This window comes from Thamnophis elegans, chromosome 2 (genome assembly GCF_009769535.1).
Source record: "Thamnophis elegans isolate rThaEle1 chromosome 2, rThaEle1.pri, whole genome shotgun sequence".
NCBI classification, from domain to species: Eukaryota; Metazoa; Chordata; class Lepidosauria; order Squamata; family Colubridae; genus Thamnophis; species Thamnophis elegans.
The window spans coordinates 32991069-33014327 of NC_045542.1; the positions used below are offsets into that span (position 1 = coordinate 32991069).

Sequence of the window (23259 nt, forward strand, 5' to 3'; positions counted from 1 at the left end):
ATAAAGAAGCATCAAATCATTAAACATGAACTACAGGTAAAACAATTTTTGGGAGGGCCTGGAGGCTGAGTGTGGCCTCCCTAGCCTTCAAAAAAATCACACAAGAATGGACCATGCTTTCGAGAATAGTTGTTGTTGTATATCGTGAAAGCTGGCATGTGTCAGGGTTCCAAATAGCATCAAAAAGTAAATCAGAGTCCAAGGCAAAGTATTGCTCAAAGTTCCAATTTATTAAGAGAGCCATGTTGGCACATCTGGGAAAACCTGAATCTGAAAGCTTCCGGGTTTTTCCCACCCAGTTGAAAGTTCAAGATCTTGCCCCCACACCCTCAAGTCCATCACATGGTCCAATCTTCCACTCCCATGCTGGCAGCTTCCACCCATCCAATTCTGGTTAGGTGTAGAGGTGCAGAGACAAAGGATGACCTTGGCTTTCTAGAAAGAATTTTGTTTTGGCTACATATCATCTAACTCCGTACAATCCCCCCGTCCCATTTTCCCACAATAGAAAATGTAGAGTAGAATAACAGAAAGTGTGTCTGGCCTGAGATCCACAAGAAAAAATGGATGCAGGCTTGACAACATTTCATCTTTGACATGCATACAATAGGTTTTGCCATCACTGGGCTAGGATTGCATATTATACTAAACTGGGTCCTCCCCCCAAACATTAGTAACATGTAGACTCCCCAGGTTTCACCACAATATGATGGGATGACGGGAGACTTAAAGCAAATGCAAATAAATCACACTATGGTCAACCCTAAGCTGTGGAAGTATAAACCCAGAAGTATGTACAGTGTCCCTAGAACCATGTGAGGGCCATTGCATTCAGTGAGCACACAAGGGGCTGTCAGGGTGCTCCATATCTATAATCAGAATGAAGGAGGGTGATACTAGTCAATTGGAGAGTACTACTTGGTCTACTTGCTGTATTCAGGTAATGTTTTCATTGTCTTAGCTGTCATTTTGTCATATTCCCTTTATCCCAGTTCTTGGGCTGTCTATGGTAGTCCATCACAAAGACTGTTTATGTGATTTAGTATATTATGGAACTGATGATAGGTATGCATTGTAAACTCATGAGGCACAGATGACAGAATGTGCTTTCATGAGACAAAAACCTACCATTCGTACTTACATGCAAATACTGTAGCAGTTATATAGAGCGGAAGAGGGCTCGACGCCCCAGCGGCAGATAAAGCAGCAGAACCATTTTCTAGGAGAAGGGAAACTCTGATTACAAACCTCCACTGCCTTGTGGCTATATCCACTACTGGGAAAGGCTTCAGGAGTCAACCTCAGGGCAAAATCTGCAGCCGGAGTCCCGGAAGCAGTTCGTGACTGTGTATAACCTGTGTTCTGGTAACTCCTGCGACGCAGCTGGAATCAATCGTATTGGCTTTGCCATTCCATTGGACTATTCCAGCGATGTGGAGAGGGGGGATCTGCTGCTTGGGTAACAATCTATCCTCCATATCAATCTACCTAGGCCTCGTGCTGGAGAGAACACTCCAGCATTGACCTCTTTCCAGAGCATGATACCATGGTCTTTTGAGACTGAAGGATGCCAATGCAATGTATATTTGCATCATCTCCTTATAATACATGTCTTGTCATTTGCTTCCCTTTGTCCCCTCCTGTGGATGCTATCTGGGGAATTCTGGGAGTTGAAGTTCACACATCTTCATGTTGCCAACTTTGAAATGCCCTGTATGTAGTAAAGCAAAGGCTAGACAGGCACTTGTTAAGAATTTTAATTTGGATCCAGAACAACAGATTGTTCTCATTGACCACTCCCGATGGAAGCCACGAACATTGTAACATCACTGCAAAGAGCGATGTACAATATGTAATATGCATTAGTCATATCGTGATGCAGATTACATACAATGCAATCTGCATCCTAAATAAATGTCATTTAAGAGGTGATGTCTTGACACATGTCATCGCTACAGCCCCACATGCCCCAGACCCATATTTCAGTCTGTTTCTGAAATAATGGGGAACCATTATTGTGGTTTATTCCATAATCCATGGTGAACCCAAAGCATATATAAAATATAAATCTGAGTCATGAAAGCTAGGTGAGTAGGCAGCTATTGTGGATCGTTATACAGTTTAAAGGATCTGTTGGGCCAGTTGGATTATTGATTCCAGCCACAGGGGCTCCTGACCATAAATTAAAACCATGTCCCATAATCCACAATATCTTTATTGGAGTTTTAGTCTCTGTTCAGGATTTTCGTTTCTTGAAGCCTGAAAACCTTGAGTGAAGGCCATGGATTTGGGGTAATGTAGTCCCAGCCCATTTGGAAGGTTAAACAACGTTTTGTAAGCCTAGTTGACAATTGGATAATTGAGGTTTACTTCAGAGATGGGGCCAGGATAGAATGTTGCAGATTGCAGTGGAACTTCCTTAGAATGAAGGAGGTTTGGGGAAGCTTCAAAGTGAATCTGATAGTTGTTTTGGTTGTTAGTTGTGAAGTCGTGTCCGACTCATCGCAATCCCATGGACAATGTTCCTCCAGGCCTTCCTGTCCTCTACCATCCTCTGGAGTCCATTTAAGCTCATGCCTATTGCTTCAGTGACTCCATCCAGCCACCTCATTCTCTGTCGTCCCCTTCTTCTTTTGCCCTCAATCTTTCCCAGTAATAGACTCTTCTCCAGTGAGTCTCTTCCTTCTCATTAGGTGGTCAAAGTATTTGAGTCTCATCTTCAGGATCTGGCCTTCTAAAGAGCAGTCAGTTGATCTCCTCTAGGACTGACCGGTTTGATTGACTTGCAGTCTAAGGGACTTGCAGGAGTCTTCTCCAGCACCAGAGTTCAAAGGCCTCAATTCTTGGATGCTCAGCCTTTCTTAGGGTCCAACTTTCACAACCGTACATTGCAACTGGAAAAACCATAGCCTTGATTCTACGCGCTTTTGTTGGCAGGGTGATGTCTCTGGTTTTTAGTAGGCTGTCTAGATTTGCCATAGCTTTCCACCCCAGTAGCAAGCATCTTTTAATTTGTAACCCAGGAAAATAAGATCTGATAGTAGAACCTCACAAAACTTGCCACATTGCTCTTCCTTATTTTCTGACTTGCTTAGTTTGATGCTTTACCTTGCTTCCATATAAGAACAAACAGCCATGATTTAAAGAAGGCAAAATTGCCTATTCAAATTGACTTCATGGAAAAATAGGGATGAGGTGAGTTGAAAAAGCATTCTTAATGGCCAAGTTATCATTAGGAGAACTGAACCTTAACTTTCCAGAATCTTAAATAAATTTTCCCCTCCTTTCTCTACTCAACTGTCCTCAAGATCATGCAAAATTTTAGGTCACAGAACCAAGCACTCCTGAAGCCTCAGCATGTTCCTAAAGTAAATGTCTTCATCTTGCCCACTTCCAGCTATACCAGACAGGAGGAGATTAAGTAGAAGCTGTTTCAAGTATGCACCAGGCTAAAATTATCCTACTTTGGACACATTATGTGAAGATCTAACTCTCTGGAGAAGGCTGTAATATTGAAAAAGGTGGAAAGAAAGAGAAGAACAGGACAATCAGCAACAGGTTGGATTGACTCGTTTTCCATGGTGAAATGGGTGCACCGTTAGAAGACCAGGAGGACCAATGAGGGATAGATTGTCACAGAGAAAAATTACTTGATTGTAGGAGATGACCAGGCTGAGCCCGAGGGAAGGGTCAAATGTTTCACAAAACCCTTCCTGTCCACAAGAGATCTAAGTCCGGCCTACCTTGAATGCCTTTGATTCTTATCTACCACCAATGTGCTTTGGCTGTTAGTAGTTCAGATTCTTGTAGAGAGCTTATCTTAGCTTGCGATCAATCTTTATGCCCCCCCTTCCAGTGTTGGGATTCAAATAATTTAACAACCGGTTCTCTGCCCTAATGACCAGCTGGGTAGGCGTGGCTCGGTGGTCATGTGACTGAGTGGCCTGACCAACTCAATGTCACTCACGTCAATAAACGCTTCAGCTGTTACAATGTAACAAGGGTTAACCAGAGAGGCAGTTTCTGTAAGCAGGGCAATAAAGATTAAGCTAGAAACAACACCAGAATGCTTTGTTCCTGCCTTCCTTACAGGATTAGCTATGTAAAGTGGGAAAAAATAAGATTTCTTCCAACAACTGAGTCTCCGAACTGCTTAGAAAGTTAACAACCAGTTCTCACAAATAGGTGTGAACTAGCTGAATCCCACCACTACCCCCTGTGCCCCTCCAAAAAACTTGCCACATCGTAAATGGAGTATGGGAAAAGACAAGTGTTCAGTAACTTTTGGGGTACTTTCTCACTGGATGGAGTGCCACTGAATGGCTCAACCCATACGTTGGCTTCATGAATTCTGCCCTGCTTAGGTTTTGTAAGTTAAGAAAATACCTGACCAATGAATGGAGAGGCAAAAGCTTTGGCAGGGAAGTCTGATGGAAGATTAGGCAGGAGAGAAATTCAGCAAGTGGCTCTCGGCAAAAGAAAATGTTCTGAAGTTTATTTAAGCAAGTATTTGATACCAATCCTGAAAGCACAATGACCACGTGACAGGTATAAAAATTAACGGCTGACAAGTCTTTTTCAACAGTCAGGGGAAAATGTCCAGACACTGTGTGCTGTCTTCAGAAACATTCAGCCCTAAAGGAAACACCATTGCACCACTTTTCTTCTTTTTTAAAAAAGTTGCCTCCTAGGTTAGCTTGCTGCAATAAAAACACCTATATAAAAAAAAGTTTCTGATAATGAAGAACAGATGTTGCTTCTTGTATGCAAAATAAGCTTCACACATGTGGCACCAATTTAGAAAAGTCTTAAAACTCCAATTCAGAGAGCTGGTTTTGTTCTTTCAGGCCCAAAATATTTCGGAAGGAAATAGCTAAAATAATGTCTTCTGGCATTCTCTAAGGCAGTGATGGCTAATATTTTGCCATTGTGTGCCAAAAGTGTGGGAGAATGTGTGCATGTGTGTGGGGTTCTGTGCACACATGCCTGCATCCATAATTCTATGCACCCTCCCCCCATGCATGTGTTCGTGACCCCCACACACACTCCCCATGCTTTTGGCATGTGATGGCATGGTGGGCGTGTTTTTTTTTGCCCTCTCCAGGCTCCAGACTCTTTATAGGAGTTTGGGGAGGGTGAAAACAGCCTCCCTCACCGGGAGACTGGAAATGGCCTGTTTGCAGTTGCCTTCTTTCAGGATGTTTCCCCACCCCCTCAACCTAGTCCAAAGTCTTGGGATCTCCTAGTGGTCTTCCATCCACTAAGTAGAAGTTGCAGGCAGGTGCTTTGGAGGCAAATCCCTGCTTTCCATAGCACCTTTAGAGATCCAAACTGAAGCCTTGCCCAGCTGCATTAACCAGGCCAGTGGCCTTATTTGGCTCTTCTAGAGCAGCCAAGCACTTCATCCTAGCTTGGTGAACCTACAGAAATAGGCAAATGAACCACATTCCCACTTCTGATGCCAGCCTCTGTATTAGGAGCAGATCAGAGTCTCCTCCCTAGAGAATTGGCTGGCTCTGCTATCCTTTGGGTGGTCAGCAAATTCATTTTTTTTTAACAAAAACATTTATCCTGGCTTTTAAATAGAAAGGAGTAAATAAATGAATCAAATGTAGCTTTCTAAGGTTTTGGCTTCTAAGCCTTTCCATTTTGTTGTGTTTCCCTATAAATGGGTTCCACCCTGAAATCGGAGCGGTAGGTAGCAAAACATTTTAAATGAATTTAGAAAAAAAATGATTTAAAAAAAAACCCATTGGTTTTAAAGTTACCATAGACTTTATTTTCATTTTATTTTTGTTCATTGGTTTAAAAAAAAAATCCCCAAAGCGCGAAACGCAAAAGCCTTTCCTGAAGGCAGGTTCTCCTCCTCATTAGAAACCCGCTTTTAGCTCTGCCCCCACAACATCAGCGAGCAAAAGCAATGGAATGAAAAGCAGCCGCGGCGGCGGCGGCGGCGGAAACCCAAAGATGAATTACGAGGGCCCAGAGCCTCGCGAGCTCCTCCCTTGCCCGTCTACCGGGGAGCTGTGCTAACTCTGACGTCATTGTGATCCGTGTCCGCACATGGGTGTGCAAATGTTCTGAGCGCGGCGCAGGTGGCCCCAGCCAGCAATTAGGACTGGGAGGAGCGAGAGAGCTAGAAAGCGCCCTTGGCTTATCTGGCCGGTGGGGTTGCCTCTCTTCCCCCCCCCCCACCCCCTTCCCTTTCTTCTCTCTTTCTCTCTTTCTTTCTTTTTTTTTTTAAAAAAACCAAAAACTCCTCGGTCTACTTTGCTAATATTGATGCAAAAAAGGGATCCAGGGACGCCCAGATTCGCTTGGAGCGAGGTCGTCTGAAGCCTTTTCCGAACGGAAGATCGATTTGGGATTTCTTCTTTTCTTTCCATCCTCTCTATTTCTTCTTCTTCTTCTTCTTCTTCTTCTTTTTTTGCTAGTTTAAACCAAATTGGCGGAGTGAAAGAGGGGCGAACGAGGGATGGCTCGACCTCTTCCTTTGAACCCAGCTTTCCTACCCCCAACTTACGGGGTGCTGAAATCCCTGCTGGAAAACCCGCTCAAGCTGCCACTGCATCACGAAGATGGTGAGACATGTGTGTTTGTGTGTGTGTTTGTGTGTAACGGGAAGGGGGAGTGTAGCGGTGGGTTTCCCTCTTGCCCCCACCCCTGCGCCCCGCTTTATGGTCCTGCGAGTTGTTGTAAGGTGGTGTAAGGTTTCCTGCCTGAGCAGGGGGTTGGACTAGAAGACCTCTAAGGTCCTTTCCAACTCTGCTATTCTATATTGCTGCCTATTCGCACATGACAAGGCTTACAAGCCGTGCGCACAAGTTTCACTGAAAGCGGCGATCGAGCCGTGCGAACCAGAGGCGCGCGTCTAGCTTTAAGCGTTGCTTGTGGGAATCGGGCGCTTTGCGCGTCGAGGCGGAGAATTCCGCGCAAATCTGAAGGGCGCATTTTTGTGTTTCGGCTCGCCGGAGGCTGCAGCTGCAGTCTTGAAGATCCTTGGGAATCGGTTCTGCTGAATCAAGCGGGATTGATTTCCAGGGAAACACCCCTAGGATTACCCCGAGAGGTAACAAACGATTCCGTCTAATCCTGCCTCTTTTTGCCTCTCTGTATGTTAGTCGGAGATAAGTCCAACTCAATACTCGGGGCTTACCCTCAAGTAAGTATGCCTAAGAAAAACGACTGCCTACTTTGCTACACTTTGCTCCAAAAATTAGCGCGTGCGGTGTGTTTATAGCGGAACCTGAAAAGTGACGGTACTTTTTAATGTACTGGATAGTTTATTTTTGGTTGGCAGGTTCTGTGGTAAATTGGAGCTAATCTTTTGGGCAAGGTGCCTTCCGATACCACAATTTGTGAAGAAGTCATAAAAGAGGGAATTAGAATCAGAGCGTTTGTATGGTGCACTTCTGTGAAGGAAATTCCCCCTTTTTAGTGGGGCGTCTCTCAGGTAAATTGGGATTTTGCAGTATTACACACCCTAGCAACTATTTGCCCTTGTTTTGATTTAAAAGTCGGGGCATTTTATTTCTGTGGAAGTGATTTTGAAGAAAGTGTGTGCCTTGAATTACAGGCCTCCCCATACTGCTTTTCTCTGCATTACACGGGCATACATTTATCCATAAATGTGTACACACAGCTCCTCCCAATACACATAGACTACTTAAAGCCTATACTAGTATTTTTTTTAAATCTGGACTGACTTATTTCGTACCTGAATCAGAAATTTTGCTGTATTCTTGAAATCAAAACTTGCAACATGTATTTTACCCCTAATTCAACCTCTGATAAAGGTTTCAGAAGAATAAAATTGAAACCTTGAATTATTTCTAACAAAGTTGACATTCCCTAACCTTTAAACTCCAATGCACTTAAGAGTCAGTAATAGCCAAGCATTGTATAGCATTCAACAATTTTCTATGATTTTTGAGGTAATATTCTCTATCACCTATACTTTAATGCTTGTGCAGTGTAGTTTAGACTCATCTCATTCCTGTTGACTATGAACCAATACATATACGTATTTTTCCATTAAAAAAATGCAAGCACAAGAATAGGATATCTAGATTAATTATGTTGATGTAATATGTCATTCTGAACAGAAATTTTTTGGAGTAGTTCTTTTAGATCATGATAACAACTTGAAATATTTCCAGTGCTGAAAAATCAGATTTAGGAATGGTAAATGTTCAAATAAAATATATTTGAAGAGGATGATCAGGTGCTGAGAAATGCATTAAGGGTTACTTACAAATTTAGGAAGTGGCTGCCAATAATTATTTGTCAGCATAAGTCTAAATCCAGTGGATGCGAAGGAACAAACTACAAATTACACAAAGATCTGTAATTACCATTTTATTGCTACTTTGTTGTAAGAAAAGTCCACCAAGGAGGAAGGGGGGATTACAATTAATTTTGCAATTTCCTACACAGTGTACAAAAAGTTCTGGTTCTTAGCTTCAAAACCAGTGTGCATTTCAAAACAATCCCAGGCATAGGAGTAGAAGAAAGGGGAGATACAAATCTGGAAATGATTGTAGGAAGAAGCTAAAAAGAGGCTTAATAGTTCCAGCCTCTGTTGCTGCTGCAAGTTTATTTTTAACCAAACTTGTGAAATGCAGTTGTGACTCCCCTGGGTAATGTTTGGCTTGTTTTATAGCTTCTCATTATGAATTTCTAGTTTCTAAGCAGCAAATGATGAAGATTGGACTAAATTAGGCTATTTTACTAAGATAGCATTTCCAGAATTCCTAACTAGCATGAATGTTCACCTAGGTAATTGGGAATTATAAAAACATTTAAATAAATAAGCTGTGATGATCTTCAGGTTATTTATATTTAAAATGTGATATGTTGCCCTTCAAAATGGATTTGAAGCAAGTTAGCAATACATTACAAACACAATGTGTATTCTGTTCTTCTTAAACCTATTTGAAGGAGCTACATGCATTGCAGAAACCATAATCTTGCTTTTATTATTTGGATTCTGTGTAATGTATACAAACACAGGCACTGTGGTTACTAATCTCTGGCTGACTGTGTTGTGTAATACCAGTTAGTGGTGGCTTAAATGAAACCATGTTTAATAAACCATGGCTTAGCACAGATATATAAATCCTACCATTATGAGTAATTTCACTTATGTAGGATTTGATCAGGCAAATCCCATATTCCATTATACCCATTTGAGCAATTTTTTCAGTTCTTCATTCTGATGAAATCTTGGAGTGGTGTTGTTTGAAGCTTGCAATTTTCTTGAAGCCAAGAATGCAGATGAATTGCAAGTTAAAAGCAGAGATGGAAAACATACATGGCCTTAATGAGCTGAAAAATGTATCCAGAGACTTTAATTGTGTTCCAAATATAGAACCCCAAAACAGAGAATAAGTACAAAAGGATTCTCTTTATTTTCTTCCTAGCAAGAAACTAGCTAAAAAATTCCTCACATTTCCTTGCCTTCCCCTTCCCTTTATAGCATTTTATAAAGAAAAAGACAAAGACAAAAAACTGGATGACGACAGTACCAGTGCCACTGTCCCACAGTCTGCTTTTCTGGGGCCTACATTATGGGACAAGACACTTCCCTATGATGGTGACACTTTCCAGTTGGAATACATGGACCTGGAAGAATTTCTCTCAGAGAATGGCATCCCACCCAGTCCAGTCCAGCACGACCACAGCCCTCATCAGCCAGCTCTTCAGCAACCTACCTCAGCCTCACCATCGGTCATGGACCTCAGCCACAGAGCATCCACATCGGTCCACCCGACTATGGTTTCCCAAAACTGCATGCAAAATACAGCCAGACCAGGTAAAGTAAGAGGTCCTTTGATTTTTCTTTTTGCACCATTGGTGAGGAGTTCCATATTTGTGTAACATGGAGCCTTTTCCATCCAGGTTGTGAACATGTGTGAGGTACTGGATAGAGACTTGATTTGGTGCAGGGAATGGGAGATTGGACAGGCTCCTTGCTTTTCCAGGGTAGATAGATAGATTAACAGAGTTGGAAGGGACCTTGTAGGTCATCTAGTCCAACCCCCTGCCCAAGCAGGAGACCCTATACCATCCCCGGCAAATGGCAGTCCAGTCTCCCCTTGAAAGCCTCCCAATGATGAAGCTCCCACAACTTCCGAAGGCAAGCTGTTCTATTGGTTTATTGTTCTCACTGTTAGAAAATTTCTCCTTATTTCTAGGTTGATTCTCTCCTTGATCAGTTTCCATCCATATCCTTTGTCTGGCCTTCAGGTGCCTTGGAAAATAGTTCGACCCCTTCCTCTCTTTGGCAGCGCCACAAATATTGGAACACTGGTATCATGTCTCCCCTGGTCCTTCTCTTCACTAAACTAGCAGTGCCCAGTTCCTGCAACTGTTCATCATATGTTTTAGTCTCCAGTCCCCTAATCATCCTGGTTGCTATTCTCTGCACTTTTTCTAGAGTCTCAACATCTTTTTTATAATGTGGTGACCAAAACTGGATGTAGTATTCTAGGTGTGGACTTACTAAGGCTTTAGAGAATGGTTTTAGTACTGCACTTGATCTTGATTGTATCCCTCTGTTAATGCAATTTAGGATTTTATTGGTTTTTTTGGCTGCTGCCACACACAGCTGGCTCATATTTAACTGGTTGTCCACTAAGGTTCCAAGATCCCTCTCAGTTACTGCTATTAAGCCTGGTTTCACCCAGTCTATATGTGTACTTTTGTTTTTTCTTGCCTAAGTGTAGGATTTTACTTTTCCCTACATTGAATTTCATTTTGTTAGATAGGGCCCAGTGTTCAAGTCTGCCAAGATCCATCTCACCCTTACTTCATTCAAGATAAGAGTTTTGACTCACAGTGTTGTCAAAACTCACTCTTAGTATTTCTCCTTTTTTTCCTGCATACACCTGCAGTGAGCAGCTGCAATATCACAATGTTTGAAAACAGCTTATGATGTGTAGATTCAAATGCAATTGTTAGAAAGAACCGTGGTGTGCTACAGTGGTTAGAATGCAGTATTGCAGGCAAACTGCCCACTGTCAGGATTTTGATCTTCACTGGCTGAAGGTTGACTCAGCCTTCCATCCTTCTGAAGTCGGTAAAATGAGGACCCAGATTGTTGGGGTATGTTGACTCTGTACACAGCTTAGTCAGGGCTGTAAAGCACTGTGAAGCAGTACATAAGTCTAAATGCTAGTGCTAAAATTAAACAATATACTTATTTCTTGCCCAGCCAGAACCTGAATGAAATCATTAGTTCTATACATGGAGACTGCCATGCATATTCATTTATTATTTTAAGGTGGGGTTGCAATACACAGAATTTGCTAACTCCTGCAGGGAGATGCTCATTCAGACAAATACAAGAAGTATCAATTTAGAACTTCTGATTCAATATAGCAAGGCTGGTAGGATGAAGAAAGGGATTATTGGAAGAGAGCCAGCACCTATTCAGGTCTTCTGTTCAGGTATATGCTGGATTAATATGAAGCCTTGCACCAAAGTCTTTCCATAATGTGTTACATGGAGCAAGGAGGGAAGTCGTCAAAGTGAGACAACTCCCTGTGTTATTTGGATAATGTTTTTCCCAAGAACCACATAAGTAGAGCCACTTGCTATCAGTTGTAGCTCTCTATGTGCAGGGAGCCAACCAGTATATTTGCATGTAAAGGAACCGTGCTTTATACCCATGTAACTCCTTACCTAAATGCTGCCATATTGGTGTGGGAAAATGGCTCTCCATATTTGCATAAATTACATGAGAGCTACCATCTTACATTTAGAATCAATGCCATGTCTGAATGGGTGTTTTGAAAGGTTCATGAGAGGTGCTGGAATTACCTACATTCCAGGTTGTGCATCTGTTTGTAATGGGTTAGGAATCTGTAGATCTCCAGATGTTGTTGAAGTATAGTTCTTAGCATCTGTCACTATCAGCCAGGGTGTTGTAGTTCATTGATACCTGGAGGTAGCGGGAGGCAACACAAAATGCTAATAGCAGGACACTAGCATGTGCTTGAAGGAATAATGGAGAAACAGTAAAATTCACAATGAGTTTGAATAGTTCATTCTTCATTGAAGGAAGTTTTGCATAAAAATAACTACTGTCAGATTTTAACTTTTTTTAAAAAAAGTCTGTGGAAGAATTTTGCAAGTGGTGAAGCTAATATTAGTTTTGTTAGAATTCAGATTTATTTTAATGAAGTGTTGTTATAACAATATCAGCAGTCTAATTACAACATTTATGAACAGCATGTGATTAATACGTCTCATTTGACAGATACTCATAAATCCAGGAAATGTTACGGTCCCTTTGTTGGAGTGCCCAGAAGACTACTTGAGAAATTTTGTAGGGAACTGAGAATATTATCTTGAAAATGTCCCTACAGTTATTCTGAAATAATCATAACACTGCTTTAAATATTCTTTTTTAAACAGAGAGGCAATTTGGAAATATTTTAAAACTGAGCCTGCAGTCCTAATTAAATATATTAGGACTAATCCCCATGAAAATTGTGGGCTATCTAGGACAGTTCTGTTTATGTTTACAAGTTGGTTCATCAAACAAGCAGTTAGGAAAAGGAGAAATGTTTGCTGGGGTGGATGATACTTTGAATTAATTCTACATAGAATTGGGGAAATCTGCACAAAGTGCAATTTGGCCCTATATTTAATTTTCAGTTGGGTTATTTATTACTTATCTGTTGGAACGGAATTCATTGTCAACAGCAGGAAACCATGTTACTTGCACTCTATCCTGGGATGGTGAAACAAGATATTGTTGTCAAAGACATATAAATCAAAATAAATCAAGCAGCTAGCTTTGAGAGTGGAAAAGAATAGTATAGAAAATCAAAGCCACAAACTGTGTGATTATCAGAAACTGGGAGGAGACTGGTAATCTAGCTGCATTTTTCTGAAAATCAGAGTCAGAATCCTCATCGACATGCACTTCAGTTGATGATTTTTTGAATGCATGTTTATTTCAACTGGAATTGAAACAAGGGGAAGAATTTCAGATGGAGGCAGTTCACATTTCTCGGAAAAGCTATTGAATGCTGAATAGTACGTGATAGGAATGCAGCTATGAATTGGTTCCAATCAACTAGTTTCTTTGCACATAAGTGGGTATGGCGCCCCAAGTGCAGTTCCACATATAAAGAAAGTGCTGAGTTGAACATGTGTGTTTGGTGTGCAGCGCACAACACCATAGTGACTCGGGCTTCCTGACCCATGTACTCTCAAAATCGAGAGTATGATGAAAACTTATCCTGGTGGCATTTTTTTTTTTTTGCTTTTGAGGTGCGCTGGTAACAAGTTCCATGTGTAGCTTTTAAAGAGATTTTAACTTTTGAAATAGCACCAAACATGATGGAGAGGGTCCCAAAGGTGCTTTTTCAAGAGGCAACTAAACTTTTTGTTTTTTCTTTGAAGACGTTTCGCTTCTCATCCAAGAAAGAGAGGGAATAAATTTTTTAAAGGAGAGAATTATAGATTTTGGAAGCAGCATTGACTGCAGGAGAAATGTGGATTACATTGAGGGTAGAAAAATGGCAGAGAGCCTAAAAAGGCAGGTGGCCTCTCTGACCTTGGCTAGTTCCTTCCTATGAATTTCCTGTCAGGTCCTCCATGAAGGTGCATTGGCAATAATAATTTCCCTTTCTCACTTGTGGATTCTTCCTGACATCTCAAACCTGGTCCTTTATGCTCTCTATGCTTAAGAGGTCAAGGAGGTGTTTTTCCCCCCAACTAAAAGAACGCTGCATGGGGTTTAGCATTATGGAATCACTTTGAGACTCCCCATGGTGGTATCACATGGCTTCCCCACACATGGCTTCCCCACACATGGCTTCCCCACACATGGCTTCCCCACACATGGCTTCCCCACACATGAAACTCTTGCAAAAAAGATGAAAACTAGGCAAGCATCAACTTTGGTGGCTAAACCTTTCCACCGGCAGGGAGGATTTGATTTAGTAATTCAGGGCTGTCAAACTCAAGGCCCGGGGGCCAGATCCAGGCTGCAGAGTGTTTAGATCTGGCCTGGGGGGCCACCATGGAAATAGCAAAGGACCGGTCCATGGCGCCTCTGCCAGGAAAAGTGGAGCTCAAGAGAGCGCATGCGGCCCTTTCAAACTCCATTTCCCCTGGCAGAGGATTGCAGGAGGCCATCCCAGCTGAAAACAGAGTTCATGTAGGCTGTGTGCGGTCCTCCCGTGCTCTCTTTTCTCCCCCAGAGGGTTGCAGGAGGCCGTCAAAGCTGGAAACGAAGCTTGGGAGCCAGTTTTTGCTGGCAGAGCACTTGGGCTACCACAGCCCCCCCTCCTGAGGTCAAACACAATCCTGATGCGGCCCTTAATGAAATCGAGTTTAACACCCCTCTAGTAATTCTCTAAGACATTTGTTTCTGCCACATGTGTTCTCAGATGCTACACCATCCTCAGGATTGTGTCAGGTTCTCTCTACATCATTGAAATGACTCTATATGATATGCCTCAATGGCCAACCACAGGATGGAGGGGAGAGAAAATTATTAGAACGATAATCCTTCCTTTCTCCGTATCTTTTTGGGAGAGCAGGAAAAGCAGCCAATCTTTATATGGTTACCTGTCAAGGTTCATTTGCAACCTCTTTTATAAGTCAGGCCTGGCTAAGATTTATGCTCTTGATTGATTTTAGAAAACACCCCCTCCCTTTCCCCCTGCCCCAATAGTTGAGGAATTTCAAAACACACTTCTAAACTGTCCTACTGCCAAAAGTTATTTTGATTGCAGGTTTTGTTGTTAGCATCCAGAAATGCCCCTCCTATTTAAAAAATCATGCCCAAAGTTTCCTTAGAATCTCCAGGCTGTAAGCCAAGAATTTATTTTCAGTCTAGATCTGCAACATGAACAATACACAAAGCAATGGAGACTTTGCCATAAGCAGGAGTTGCTTTCCCTCACCTCAAATGATCCAGCAAGCACATGTACATTTGGAGCTACAGGGATCAAGGTTGCAATGGGTTGATGTGTTGCCTGTCATCGTTCACGTTAGAAATGACTTAAATAACGAAGCTCATGCTTTCTAGGCTCAAAGATAATTTGCTACAGTCAATTCATTGCAGCCAGCTTGCCATGGGCCAACTCGCTGCGAGACAAGAATCATGCTAATTTCAAAGACATGGTAATATAGAATGATTAAAGAAATGATTCAAAAGGAGGGATAAAAATAAAATGTAATATAAATGACAAGCATTAAAATATTATTTTTATTATTTTAAATATGTAAATTGAATTGTTGAATTTTCCTGTGGTGAGTTGTCCCGTAGCCAGTTGGTGATGGCAAGTTGTCCTGTAACAAATTGGCCAAGGCAAGTTGTCCCATTCTATTCAAAAGAAGAGGACTTCGTTTCCCCACTGTTTTAGTTCAAAAGATTGTGTAATGAAGTGGAATCATAAATTGAGGGGTATATTATGTGACTCATGCCCCCTAGACTTTCCCCAACAAGCTGACTAGGAAGTGGATGATGTGCAAGTAGCAACAGGAGTTGGTACCTTTAGAGTCTTGGCACTGATAATAAAATAATAAGAACAGAGGGCAAAGTAATTAATTTAAATATACCAGGATGTTCCTGTCTCTCTGGGAAAACCCAAACAGTAACTTCCAGGACTTTGCCAAAGGGTGGTTGCAGTGGCTTTATATGTTGGTGAGCCAAATTCTGAAATGTGTACAAGAAGTTTCCCCAACTTTTAGAAAGGATGGATGTAGATGGACACAGATTCACATATCTGTGCTAACTTTATTCTGTTTATGGCAATTTGGTCATTAAAAAAAGTTATTTTGAATTCTGATTGCAATATTGGATTGGTTAAAAAAGCACATCTTGAATTGGCAGAAGATTAACGAGAAGAGTAGGTTTGGACAAGTAACTTCTTTACATGGTGTACCAATTGTTGCTTGAATTTGGCTACTGAAAGAAAAAATAAGGTGTCAAAGTACAAGAATCCAACATAGGTCTCCAACAGTTATGGGGAGGAAGCAGGGGTGGGTTTCTCGCCCCGTTCCAACCGGTTCGGTTGGAACGAGGCCGGCAACGTCCTCGTGCACGTGTGTGCGTGCGCGTGCACGCACCACGGCGCACGCATGCGTACTAGCATCTGTGCGATGCTCCAGCTGCTCCTGGAGGATCGGGCAGGAGCTGTATGCGTCCTGCACATGCGTGGAAGCGCAGAATTCGTCAAAACCGGGTAAGGAGCGGGCGCGCGGGCGCGGGTGGGCCCTTCGCCGTTCCCGGAAGTTACTTACTTCCGGGTTCGGCGACCAACCGGTTCGCAGGGACCGTCGCGAACCGGTTGAAACCCACCCCTGGGAGGAAGTAATGTATACATCTCTGGTGGATAGAAATAATGATGCAAAAAACGTTAGGGTTTATTTTATTTCCTTATTGCAAATATTTGTACATTGCTTTCCATTATATATCAAGAAGCTGTTTACATTAAAGTAAAATGAAATTCAGTTTTATGGTCTGGCATTTTTGTATTTTTACTGTTCTGTGAAATAAGATTGGGGAAGACACAGTTCTCTATATTGTGTTCTTGATTACAATCTGATGATGATTTGATAATTGCACAGAACCTTTTGAGTTATGTAGTAAGTATGTATTGTCCCGTATCATTTGAGGGGATTCTGTGTTTTTCCATCTCTTAATTTTCCCAATTTGGCATTCTTTCAAAAGTGTTGTGATTGCATCTTGCAGAATTCCCAGTGAGTATTTTTTGGTGGTTTGGTCCCATCTGCAGGTAGTGTTCTGGAGACCTTACCCTAAAATAATTGATGCAGAAAGTGATGGGAAAAACAAAGCAAAACAAGAATTTGGGGAAAAGAAACAGAAACATTCATGGAAAGATGTGAACAATTTAACAACAGTGATGAAATGGAATGTTAATTAAAAATTGAGGTGGGGGGAAATGAATCTTTCCCCTCTTTTTTGGAGGATATGGGAGCCTTCATATCTCTGGAAGAGAAACGGTAGGCTGGGAGAGGCCAATATACACAATGAAATCCTATCTCTGTCTGTTGTCAGTCATTATGTTGAAAGCTTGCTAAAAATTGGAGTATGACGCCAACTTACGTTGTCAGAGTGAACATAGCTTGTTTTCCTGAAGCTCAGTCTTGGCATCTCTATAACACCAGGTCTCCACACTGGAAGACGAAATAAAAATAAATAGAAGTTTCCCAGAGCAGGCACATGCCTGGATGCCAAAAATCTTCCTAGAAAACTTGCCAAATGTTATGAAACACAGGTAGCATGAATGTTGGACAGAACTGAAAATAAAAATGCCAGATGATGTACTTGAGGGCTAGAAAACACAGGGCCATTGGTGATTCTTGTAGCTTTGTGTTAGAATTGAGGATGTTTCTCCTTTAAAAAAAAAAATGATGGGGAGATGTTATGCTGGCATCTGAAAATTGACAAACTTAGTGAAAAGAATCTGATCTTTTTTTTCTGCAATTGTTGGTCATTAAGTGCCAAGGTTTGTAGAAATATATTGGAAAGCTACTTCGTTACTATGGAACCCACAGCAACAATGAAATGCACACTATAGTCAGGATAAAAATATTCAGTGTGTTCTTGGGTATATGCCCATTGAGGTCCAAGCGGGGCCTGGCTGTCATACATGTAACTTGTACACACCCAGCGTCTGTGCAATGGGGTTTTGGCAGCCATTGAGGGATACCTTCTAAAAGAGATCAGTAAAGAAAGTATTCCTTGGAGATAGAGATATGAAATGTGCTGTGCTGTTTCCTGGAACTCAAAGGAAGTGTCAACATGATGTATCAAAGACAGGTATTAGGTGTAGCTCAGGTGCAGAAAATATCAGGTTTAGTCCTGGTTCCTTCTGAAATAAAGCATCAGATTGAGAGGAAAACTTTGGATCGGAGAATCCCAACAATTGATGTCAGAGACTGAGGATAGTTGAGCTGGCTGGATCAAAGCCAGTTTGGTCTAGTAATTAAGACATCAGGAGTGATTAAGACATCAGGTTAGAAGCCAGGAGGATATGAATTCTAAGAATTCTTCTTAAGCATGAAAACTGGCTGAGTGACTTTGGGCCAGTCCCACTTTTTTAGCCCAACTCATTCACAGGGTAGTTGTTGTGGTGAAAATAGAAGGAAGAAGGACTATTATGTGTGTTGACTGCCTTGAGTTATTTATCAAACTAATAAAGGTGGGATAACAGTAAATAAAACAAACTTGCAATATTATCTTAGCCTTCTCAAACAGGTATCTGCATTATCCTTTCTGTATATATGGACTATAAATTTCATCATTTTTAAGCCAGCATGTTCCTGGCCAGGGCTAGCAAGAAATGATGGAATGAGTCTAGGCCAGGGGTCTCCAATCTTGGCAGCCAGAGGAATTCTGGGAGTTGAAGTCCACAAGTTTTAAAGTTGCCAAAATTGGAGATCCCTGGTCTAGGCAACTTATGAGGGTGCCCAGCAATGGTGGGTTATGGATTCCATTCCAACCGGTACGTTGGAACGGCCTCGGCATCACCCACATGGATGCGTGCAGTGCACGCACACATGTGCACAGCACACGCATGCATCATACTTGCTTGTGACGCTCCAGCTGCTTGACGGAATGGCACACAGGCGCCATACGCATCGTACATGTGCACAGAAGTGCCAAAGGTTTAAAGGACAGGTAAGGAGTTTGGGCAAGCAGGTGAGCCCTCCGGAGCACCGTACCGGAACAGTATCCAGTGCTCCAGGCAGACTCCAGTATGCCCGTACCGGGGCATACTGCCTGCAACCCACCACTGGTGCCCGGCTAGTGAAGTTAGCAGAATTTTATATGACTTTTCTTTCTTTAGTTCATACCATGTGGAGTAACACAAGAGAAGCCAACAATTTCTATCAAATTGTTACCAATATGACAGTGCTCGTGGCAAATTATACAGTAGATTTTATTCAAGAGGATATGCTTTGTACTGTGATATTTTACTCTAGAATTCTCATTTTCCCATGCTAGCTACTCTAACACTCCATGAAATCATGTGAGGTTATCCCCAAATTCTCCAAAAAATAAAATAGAATAGCATAAGAAAGTAATAGCAAACTAGAAATGGCTAAGTTGTTTACCTATGTATTCAGGTTTTTGTGTGCTCTCTCTATTTTAGAAATAAGATCTTTCTTCATTGCAATTTCTTCCATATTTAATGGCTGAAACAGCCACAGGCCAAATCTTATTCCATTCCAAAGTTCCTCTGAACAATTTTTCAATTTTTATTGTCACTTCAGGCATGTTCAGATTTATTATTTCAGGGAAAATGGTGGCCATTTCTAGATCAGAGTTTCTACTGTTACTCCAAATTGTGTCTGTCTCATGACTACCCACCCCCTTGCTCTGCAAAAGGCCGACATTCTATTTTTAAAAAAATTAAAATGATGTTTTTATAACAAAATTAAGTTAGATGAGCAGGAAATTTGACCGGCATCAAAGGAGGAATTGGCAGGCACATGCATTTCCTGTTTCTGAAATAAAAGTACAACAGAGCTACATACAGCAGGCTCATCCCAATGCCTCTGATCAAATGCTTACTCCTCATAGGGTCGTGGGTGGAGGTCAAGGAGGCAGCTAGGAACATTACCCATATTTTGCAGTTTCCCTGGTATGGGTAAGACATTATCCAAAAGTTCTGGCAAATTTCAAAATTCTTCCCATCAGTGGGAAACAAAGCTGAGTCATAGGTATAAATTGGCAATTTTGCCTATTAGATAAATGACATAATGAATTACTCTATTTTTTGGAGTATAAGACACACCTTTTTCCCTCAAAAAAGAGGTTGAAAATCTGGGTGCGTCTCATATACTGACTACAGCATTTTTTGCCTCCTGAAACCAGAGCCCTTCACCAAAATGGTCGTGCATAGCCTTTAGGAGCCTTGTGGAGTGCTCCTGGAGGCTTGGGAGGGCAGAAATGAGCGAAAAACAGGCTGTTTTTTTGTTCAATTTTGCCCCCCCCCTCCAGTCTCCAGGAGTACTCTATAAGCTTCCTAAAGACTGTCCATGCCCTTTGTTGGCGGGGAAAAATGGGCCTGTTTTTGCGAAAAATGGGCCATTTTTGGGGAAGTCTGCAGAGTGCAAAAACTTATTTTTTTAAAATTTGCCTCTTCAAAACCTTGGTGCGCCTTATACTCTGAAGAATACGGTATTTCAGAAAGATATATTTTAGGACAAAAGCCACCCCCTTGGTTTAATCTGTAGAATAAGACAGTAGAAAATAATTTTATAAATAGCTTCTAATTATGAATTGTTAAGCGTTTGAGTGGACTGAACAAAGATTAGTTCTGCTTCAGCCTCAATTGTCAATATCTTGGTTTGGGCTTAGGACAACATTCCCAGCGTGAGAAACATCCCAGTTACCAATGTCTGGTGTTATGATTCCCTTTAGGGTTTAAGGGACAAATTGTCTTCTGGGTGAGGGGTGGGGGGCAAATAAAGAAAAAAGAATTCAGAAATCAATGTTGGAAGGAAAAATCCAGGTCCTGTTCCAAGCTGGGAGAAAGGTACTGGAGTCAAAATGGAGGCTGGAGGCTGATTGGAAAGAGGGTCCATTTATTGCTGAAGCAGGAGCACATGTTTGTGGTTCTGGGCAACGGAACACATGGAGATGAGAGTGAGGGGTATTTATACCTTCTCTTGGGCTTTGAACTTGAGCTTCCTGTTCCTGTGCAAGAACATGTATTCTATTGGCTGTTGTCAGACTCACATAGGACCATGTACAAATCCTAGGAGTTTGTCTGACCTTAAGTTTGGTTGAAGTTTGGCTGATGGGTAATTCCTATTGTGGCAAAAGGCTAACCCTACTTTTGTTCAGAACCAGACCTTGCTGCAGGCAGTAATGGATTAGCAAATCTGCATTTCTAAAAGTTGGCCTCATCTTAGTATCTGCTTGGGGGCAGGGAGCTGAGGCTCTTGAGTTTCTGTCTCCCTTAAGATTTTTATTTCTCTTGATAGGAGAAATATTTTATCCTGCCTTTTTAAAATATTTCTCCAAATATTTCATTCTTCTAGGAGAGGGGTGGGTGCTAACATTCTACATCAGTTCCCTCTTCCTTATTGTGCTGTGAGGGAGGAAAAGAGATGTAAGCTGCCTCTGATCTTGAAAATGTCTTGGATGTGCACATCCTTCTTCTGAATTGTTATAACTGGGTAGCCTAAACAGTCCCCTTTATGGTACAGTTCAGTTATTTTGATTTCTGCTACCCACCTTTATGCCTCCTCCTCTGTATGCCATTTTCCATATAACCCAACTTGATATTGGTGGTTTCTGAAGCACTGACATTGTGCAATGATTGCAAATAATGCATGTAATGCTGCTGTATGTTTCCTGGTCCTTGGACTATCTACATGGGTTGCATCAAAGCAGAGGGAGCTAACCAGAGGTGGGTTCCTACCAGTTCAACTGAATAGTAACTTGGCCTGCCATGCCCCCAAACCAGTTCTCTCGCCAGCACCCTAGGCGCTGCCATCATGTTTTTGGCTTCTGTGCATGCGCAAAATCATTTTTTTTTAGTACTGTGCATGTGTGCATAGTGCGCATCAAGCACACGCAGCGCGGCTCTGAGCGAACCGGCAGTAGGAGCAGCCAGAACCCACCCCTGGAGCTAACCCATCAATCAGATCTTTTCTAGTGGCAGGTCTTTTCACATTGGCTCTTGCTGAATGGTTGAGAGTGCTGGTGGAGGAGAAACAACTGAATGGTTTATTTCTTTGATCTGTGGAGAATGTTCATTTCTTTGAAACAGGAAGGCAGATGCATCAGGCAGATACGTCCCTTTATTGGTACCTCGCGTGTCCAGATCTAGAGAGAACCTTAAAGCAAAATGGAAAAGTTTGGCAGTACTAGATGTTCTGTGCAGTGATGATAGAGAGTGGGGAGGAAAGTCATATTACCCACTCCTCCCTCCCTTTCTCTCTAGTTTGCCAGAGACTGCAGTTTAGATCAAAAAGAGATGTGGAATACGTGTAGGCAAATTTAAAAATAGATCCTCCTGGGTGTGAGGGAAGGAAATTGCTGAATGCACAAGCTGGAGAGGAAAAAGTCAGTATCCTTTTCTGATCTAGAGAAGTGAATTGTAACGTTCCCAATAAAATTTTAATTAATCACCTTAAGAAATGTTTGCAAAACATGGAAATGGTAAGGCATATGTGTGTGGGGGGGGGATGGTTAAATGATCTGAAAATCAGTAGTTTTCAGGACTGCTGAGAAAGGCAACCTTTCAATGTAACTGAGTGGAAATTTGCTTGGACAATTCTGTTGCGTTGTGTGGGAGATACATAGAGAAGTTCTATAGGTAGTCCTCTACTTACAACCACAATTGAGCCCCAAATTATTGTTGTTAAGCAAGATAGTTATTAAGATAATCTTGCCTCATTTTACGACCATTCTTGCCACAATTAAGTGAGTCACTGCAATTATTACATTAGTGACACAATTGTTAAGTGAATCTGGCTTCCCCATTGACTTTGCTTGTCAGAAGTTCATAAATAATGATCATTTGACTCCAGGAGGTCACTGCAACTGTCACAAATATGAATGAGTTGCCAATGATCTGAATTTTGATTGCATGACCATGGAGATGCTGCATTGGTCGCAAGTGTCAAAAACTGTTATAAGCCACTTTTTTCAGTGCTGTTGTAATTTCAAACGGCCACTAAATGAACTGTTGTAAGTCGAGGACTATCTGTACTTTCTGTTCACTATCATGGAGGCAGACTTTACTATGATATAGTGGTGAAAGGCTTGAGTAAAGCTAGGGAAGATACAAGTGCACAATCCCAGTCAGATACAAAGTTCACTGAGAAATTGACTAGAACATGTCAGAGGCTAATTTCATGTGTCTCACTAAGATATAAACCAGACTTGTACAACTTAAGGTTCTCGGACAGAGTTCTCCAAAGTGGTCAGTATTGACCCCCATGAGTAGAAAGGGACACACCAAGAGGGTCAGTGTTATTATTAGAAGTAGTAAACAATATTCATTTAATTATGTTCGTATAATAAATACTTGGGGGCGGGGTGTTATGAACAGTCTGAAACCTCAAGAAGGAATTGATGAGTTGAAGAGTTTGCTTTGAAGGGGGCCCTTCCCCTCTATCTCCCTATCTGAGCACCTCCAAAAGTTTCCACCAAATTTAAATTTGCCAGAAGAGAAAAAAAATATTGAATATGCTAGTTATAATTATGTCCTCTATATTTGATCATTTTAGTCTTAACTGCATTTG

The 23259-nt window shown here is 41.7% G+C and overlaps 1 protein-coding gene across 3 annotated transcripts in view; it reads left to right on the forward strand.

Annotated features, from left to right (window-relative positions):
* Positions 1 to 6057: 6057 nt before the first annotated feature.
* HLF (HLF transcription factor, PAR bZIP family member) overlaps positions 6058 to 23259 on the forward strand; it is a 66629-nt gene continuing 49427 nt past the window's right edge. For 2 of the 3 annotated variants that reach the window (XM_032209535.1, XM_032209536.1), the window contains exons 1-2: positions 6058 to 6581; positions 9479 to 9814. In XM_032209535.1, the coding sequence (XP_032065426.1) occupies positions 6476 to 6581; positions 9479 to 9814 (442 nt within the window). In that variant the 5' untranslated portion in view covers positions 6058 to 6475. Of the gene's footprint in view, positions 6582 to 7300; positions 7454 to 9478; positions 9815 to 23259 lie in introns of all 3 variants that reach the window. The other variant, XM_032209537.1, reaches the window with a different exon arrangement.